Source organism: Mustela lutreola, chromosome 3 (assembly GCF_030435805.1).
Source record: "Mustela lutreola isolate mMusLut2 chromosome 3, mMusLut2.pri, whole genome shotgun sequence".
Taxonomy (NCBI): Eukaryota; Metazoa; Chordata; class Mammalia; order Carnivora; family Mustelidae; genus Mustela; species Mustela lutreola.
The window spans coordinates 169,811,214-169,818,047 of record NC_081292.1 but is presented as its reverse complement, the minus strand read 5'-3'; the positions used below and the strand labels follow the sequence as shown (position 1 = coordinate 169,818,047).

The following is a 6,834-nucleotide window of genomic DNA, read 5'->3' as shown; positions in this document are numbered from 1 at the left end:
TCTGTAAGTGCAGATACAATCAAGGGATTCACTTATTTGATTAATGAATTGATCTGTTGGTGCACTTTGGAGAAAAAAAATAAAAGATCAAGCAGATCAAGCCTTAAGCGCGGCGATGGAGGCCAACACACAGTCAGCCCCCCGTGAAGGCTGGCGATGGCCCTTGTGACGATGAGGATGCAGGACTCACGGGGAATAGGACAGAGCTGGATAGAAATACTTCACGTGACTATGTTATCGTAATTTTAATTTAATTTTAATACCGAAAAGACGCCCGTCCCCTCAAACCTATGTATAAATGCAACCTGAAAAATAATCTGGTTTGGTTCTCTCTTCCATGACTTGTTGTCACGCTCCAAGGAGATCACACCTGCTGTGACGCTCTTATTAGGAGAAGTTAACCTCCCAGGGGCCTGGGAGGTCCGATCATTCGAAGAAAACCATTTCATGTTCTGAAACCCGAGCTGGGGTTAAACCACATAGTTCTTTTATTCTCACTTCTTCTACTCTTGGCCAAGAGGCCACACGCACTCTCTCTCAGAAGCCCTCAGTCTGCCATCTCTAAATGGAAGCGGCCCCATTCTCCATCGGAAGTCGGGCAGAGCAAATGTGTAAGTTGCTCGAGCGTCTTGTGCGAATGCCATTCTCAAAGGGCCTCAACTAAGCAGGAAAGGCTGTTTAAGGAGACGTGAGCATGGATGAGGGGTCCAAGTTTGAGGACAGAACAGAAAAGCCCCGTCAGCTCACACAGCAGATTGTGCTTCCTGGCGGGCAAAGGCCGGCCCTGGGCATCAGCTGAGCCCTCGGAGGCAGGGGTGGGAATGGGGAGCATGAGCCAAGCTCTGGGTGTGTTCTCACCTCCCTCTTTCACACCATCACACCTTATATTTCTGCTCTTTGCGCATAACTTGTCTCTCCTTGCCACCCCAAAGATGGGCCCCGGAATGGTCTGTGATGTTAGTACCATAAAACACAGGTTTCGGTCTCGGCTTCTTGTGACTGCTATTGTTTTCCATCCTCTGGAGGGCATGGATCCCCAAATGGCTTTTCAATAATTTTTCGGGCTTCAGGACTTAGAAATAGCACCTCTGCCCGTCCTGATGTCATCAGACTCCTAACCATCCGCTTTTTGATAAAAATCAAGCCTTGCTCATTTTTAAATAAAAACCACTAGCTTCATAGAAGTTTTATTAGGCGTAAGAGTGTCCATGTCCCTCTCCCAAGCCATAGCCATGATTCATCCCATGACAGGATCTTGAAGAAGATATTAATATTTTGTCCGTTTTCAACTTGATTAAAAATTTCATGAGAAATCATTGTTAATTTGGTGTAATGCCCATTTTAAAGTTTACGACTGAACATAACTGATGAGAATTCAATCAATCAGCCCATAGTTATCGAGCACCTTGTCTATGCTAGATGGGTTCCAGGGGCACCGGCCATCAAAGATCTATGCCTTGCTCTGGGGGGGCGCTCGGAGCCTGGAGGGATGGGGTGTCCTGCTGCTTTGCTCAGCCCCACGTGGCTCTGGAAAAGAAGAGCACACGCCCGGCATGGTGGGAGAGTGCATGACTGCTGGCTTGACCCCAGTCTGGCCTGGACCTGGGGTCTGCAGCCTGCGTTCAGAGGGTAAGGACACTGAGAGGCCTGGTTAAAAGGGAAATTGCAGGGACCTGATGTAAAGGCCTGCATTGAGGTTGAATTACCTCTTCCAGTTTGCTGGCGGCTTGTAATCAAAGCTAACCTTGTAGAGCACAAGCTCCCTGTAAGGCCCTTCCTGAGCCCCTCAATGTATTATTTTGTGTTATGTCCTCCCCAGCAACCATGGTGACCCTGTTTTACATATGAGGTAATCGAGGCCCAAGAGGCCAAGGGCTGTTGAGTAAAATCACGGGGCCCTAAACATTTGAGCTGGAATGTGAAACTGGATCCTTCTGTGTCCAAAGCTGAGACACACATGGCACTTGGTTTTGTTGCTTGTTATCTGCCTAGTGTCTCCAGGAGCGCGAGTGTAGAGAACCTGCCCTCGTGCTCCTGATTCTGCCCCCATCACCTTTTCTCCAGACAGTGGGCCTTTTCCCAATAGCGCGTACCAAGCAGGATGGTGTTATGGCGCCTGATGTCAGAGGACTCAAGCCTTGTGCTCCTGATGTATATCTTGATGGTTTGGCCCAGATGGGAGCAGAGGAAACCAAGACTGTGAGCAGCTTTGTGACTACTCCTGGTGTTAGATGAGCACACAGTTACTTACAACTGTACACAGTCTTATAATATTTCTGAAGTGCTTAAGAATTATGATTTTTTTAAGGTAATTTCTACACTCAGGGTGGGACTTGAACTCATGACCCTCAGAGTCATGTGCTCTATGGACAGAGTCAGCCAGGTGCCCCAATCATGACCTTATTTTTTTTTCTTTTAAAGATATTATTTATTTATTTGACAGAGATCATAAGGAGGCAGAGAGGCAGGCAGAGAGGAGGAAGCAGGCTCCCCGCTGAGCAGAGAGCCTGATGCGGGGCTCCATCCCAGGACCCTGGGACCATGACCCGAGCTGAAGGCAGAGGCTTAACCCACTGAGCCACCCAGGTGCCCCAGTATTTTCAATCATGACCTTTTTAATAACCGAGAGGCTGAGGCCAAGGTAGGCATTGAGGCCATCTTCCCAAAGGATCTCTGAGGACCATGGACAGGCACCCCATCAGGGGGACAGGCATCCAGCCCTCTCACTCCTCTGCTCAGGGCAGAGCCAGATGCTTCAGCCAGAGAAGCCGATTGGTCCGGCCTCATCAGGGCCCCAGAGCCCATCTCGTGAGCCTAGAAAGAGGGGCAACTCAAAAAAAAACCACCCAGACAACTTCCCCACGGGTTTGATTGTATAAATAATTTATTTCTGTTCACAGCATCATATATGCATATAAAAGGGAACAGGAACAGAAGAATGTTCAGGACAGAGAATTACAGCAGTAGAAACGGAAACTGAAACTGGGAGACATCGTCCCATCACCATGACAGAGAATCTGTGAAGAGAATCCGTTTGAAACAAAACCGGCCTCCCTGTGTCTATGAGAAACAATTTCAGAAGCTCACGTGGGGAGGCCAGCTTCCTCTGTGTGAAACCCATTCATTCTCCAAAGGCCAGGAGGTATAATAAATCACGGGTGCTATGTCGGGGGGGGGGTCCCCCAAGACCACTCCAAGGTGAGTTGATGTGTGCTTCCTCTGTTTGGTCAGAGACAAAAATGGGCTATTATTAGGTCAAACAGGACAGAAATCAACTATTAGTGGACACACCACAGGGCTTTACTTTACTGCACAATTACGAACAGCTGACTGCACCCTTAAGTCTTGAAAATGCAAAACCCAAAATCATGTAGCTTCGTTGGTTAAGCATGACAGGATTGGAACAGTGATCTTGAACCCAAGTATGGTTAGCACGAGATGGTGACGGTATTTGGCATCTGTAATGTCACAAAATAAATATATTATTCTCTCAATAGTGTGGAACTACCAAAATGTCAAAGTGCATAAGAAATTGTTACATGTGAAGAAAATAAAGGAAGATGGATTTTTTTTTAAATAACTCTATACAGAATCTTCAGATGATGGGACCAGCCCATTTAGAAATCAGTGACTATGCTGTTGATATGTAAACCGAAATCCTGCAGGCTTTCACACGTCTTTAGCTCTCTTTTCTCTACTGAGTTCCCACAAAAAGACCAGCATTGGAGAGGTACCAAATTCACCGACAAAAGATAAAAAAGGAAGATGGGCTGGGTTTCCTCTTTTTAAATATTTCATATGAGAATTGGGTTTCAAGCAGGAAGCCAGGACTTCAACCTCTGGTTCTTAAATTAACTTTCTGAGTGCAATGGACAATAGGCATGGATTTAGAATTTGATTAACTCACATGCTCAAGCATGATCATGCCCAATTTCTATCGGCCTCCTTCGTAAAGAAATTTCTCACAGTGGGGGGAGGGGGCGATACACCTAATTCTACCTGTAAACATGAATTTTAAGAGGAAATAAAAACCAGTTAAGCGTTAAGTTTCCCTTTTGATACTGTGTTTCAGGGTAAATGACATCTTCTGCAAACCAAGACTCAGTCCTGATTATAAAAGATTTTTAAATTACATTATTAAAAATATGTATTTATTCTTCTTTTGCTTTATCTCTTTTCCAAAGCCTCTTTCAAGTAAACTGTGAAGTGCCTGAGTACAGGTGATCATTACATCACACGCTTTCTTTTATCTCAAGCACTCATTGTTTGCCTTTGCTACGCAGGCCAGTTCCCACAAGAATGGATTAGGAAGGACCTCATCCTTGTGCTTTTCCTTCGCTCTTAAATCCATGCAACGAGGTCGGCTTTTGCAACAAGGTGGGGTTTTATTTTTTGGTGCATGACATCAAATACTCTGACGAGACATTTTTAATGAAATACTAAACCAGATAGGCCACAATGAACCAAATTAGAAATTTGAACATGTCGCCACTTGCAGCGTAAAGGGATCTAAAAGGGCAAAGTCTTTTTTTTTTTCTCCCTAAGGTGAATATTTCCAAGGTGAGTATTCGTTTGTAGAATTTTTTAAAAAACATGTCTGAAAACCAAAAACCCATCATCAGGCAGTTAGTATTACAAGAGGCATCCTTTGCAAAAACCATCTTGCATTTCAGCACACATCTGTAGCTGGTGTGCTTACACAAACCAATCAGTAGGCTAAGAGATTTTAAGATTCCACACATTTGGGTCCAGGTATTTATGCCGATTACACAGTACAGAGGGAGGTCCCTGTATCTACACACACACCCCATCCAGCATTTACGCCAGGAGCCTTACCCTTTAAACACCTTTAACTATCCTGCAAACAGTAAATACATCATTGGCCACCACCTCCAACAGTTTTTTTTTTTTTTTTTTAATTTTTATTGGTCTCTTTGTGTGATAATGACCTACACATGGACAGCGTCCAAACCATCTGGAAGATGTCTGATTCCAGGCTGAAAAGCAGTTCTCACCAGAACTGGTCTTCCGTAGCCACCAAAAAGCACCAGAAAAGGGGCATCTTCGCGGCCATTCCCCAGCCAAGGCCAGCGCAGTGCCCGTGCTCTGGGCTGCTGTATTGTTCCAGGCAGTCCTCTCATGGCCCAAACCACCACCTCGTTTGGGCCCAGAGCAGGACAAATGGAATTTCAACAGGGGCCTGCCCTGTGACATAAAATCATCCCCCTTCCAGAGCCCATGAATGCAAGGGGCAGTGGCGCCCCCACCCCCAGGACCTCCCACTGCCAGCATGTCTCCAAACATGTACTCCCAGGGTTCTGGGAACCACATACCTCCAGTAACTCACAGGTGGGAGCCCCCAGGGAGGGCGGGGCAGCCTGAACTTCTGGCCCTCCTGGAGGAAGAAATCTCTTTTGTCTCTGACATCTGAGCCATCCACCTGGGCCAGGAGGGCGGACAGCAGGCCAGGCACGTCCACTCCCCAGCGCCCCCCGCCCCCCATTAGTAGCTCTGGCATCCAGACAAAAGGTCCCCTGAGCTGGGGTGGGGGTGGATCGAGGGCAGGGGGGCAAGTCAGCGTACACACCCAGGTTAAGTCACTAGTCCTGCGTCTGGGTGCACAGATTCCGTTTTAAAAATTCGAAGCATTGCTTTGGTTCTATGTCTTTGTTCGTGGGCGCAGATTCTCCTTCATCCAACCACCCATCCATTCATCCATCCCTGACTCGCTCGCTCGCTCCCGGCTCGCTCCCAGCTCGCTCCCCACCGCGGCCAGCCGCATTACCGCTTCTTCTTCTGCTTGAGGGACTTCCTGCGTTTCAGGATCATCTCATAGAGCTTGTCCATGCCCTCGGTGAGGCCCTCGCCGATGATGGCGCACGCCGGCTGGACGTGGTAGGTGGTGGCCGGGATGAGCTCGTGCAACGCCAGCTGCTTCTCGATCTCGGCCACCGGCAGCGATTTGGGGAGGTCCTGCTTGTTGGCGATGACCAGCAGCGGCGTGCCTTGGTTCTCGGCGAACTTGGTCACCTTGTGCAGCTCCGTCTTGGCCTCCTCCAGCCGGTCCACGTCCACTGAGTCCACCACGTAGATGATGCCGTCCGTGCAGCGGCTGTAGGACTTCCACAGCGGCCGCAGCTTCTCCTGGCCGCCTACGTCCCAGAAGTGGCAGCTGATGCCCTTGGCCGTGCCGTTGCTCAGCTTGATCTTCTCGGTGTTGAAGCCGATGGTGGGCACCGTGTTCACGAACTCGTTGAACTTGAGCCGGTAGAGCACCGTGGTCTTGCCGGCCGAGTCCAAGCCCAGCATGACGATGTGCAGGGACTGGAAGGCCGAGATGTTGGAGGAGATGTTGCCCATGGCTCCTCGCTGCGGCGCCGGCCACTGCGGCTGCGACGGGAGGGCGCCGCCCCCCGAGCAGTGACGGGCCCGACGCGGCCGGGCGCACCTGGGCCGCCCCTGTCGCGCTCGGCCTCGGGCACCCGCCCGACCTCGGCGTCCCCGGGGCGCACCGCTCGGGGCGCTCAGACGCCGCGGCCCCCGCGGCCGCGCGGGCCGGGCATCGCGTCTCTCCGGCGGGCTTTTGTCTCCCGCAAAGCCGCCTCTGCTACCGCGGCGCAGGATGCCCGCGCCCGGCGCCCTCCCCCGGCCCCGGCTCTCTCTGCGGCTGCCTCCGACCGCGCCCCCGCGTTCCGGCCGCTGCCCGGCTCTCTGCCGCCCGCCCGCCGGCGGCTCCCGACGTCCAGCGCTCGCCTCTGCCTCCCCGGGCGGCGGGGCTGCTCCCGCTCCCGGGCGCGCCTCGGAGGCGCAGGCGGGGCGCGGGCTTCCCCGGGC

At 50.7% G+C, this 6,834-nt stretch overlaps 1 protein-coding gene across 1 annotated transcript; it reads right to left on the bottom strand.

Annotated features, from left to right (window-relative positions):
* Window positions 1-2,866: 2,866 nt before the first annotated feature.
* On the bottom strand, window positions 2,867-6,369 carry ARL4C (ADP ribosylation factor like GTPase 4C). The gene has a single exon (XM_059167647.1). It carries the CDS (start codon window positions 6,358-6,360, stop codon window positions 5,782-5,784), a length of 579 nt encoding a protein of 192 aa, XP_059023630.1. The 5' UTR covers window positions 6,361-6,369; the 3' UTR covers window positions 2,867-5,781.
* Between the last annotated feature and the right edge of the window lie 465 nt (window positions 6,370-6,834).

Excerpts from the sequence above, each read along its gene's own strand:
- ARL4C (XM_059167647.1), bottom strand. The coding sequence starts at position 6,360 with ATGGGCAACATCTCCTCCAACATCTCGGCCTTCCAGTCCCTGCACATC.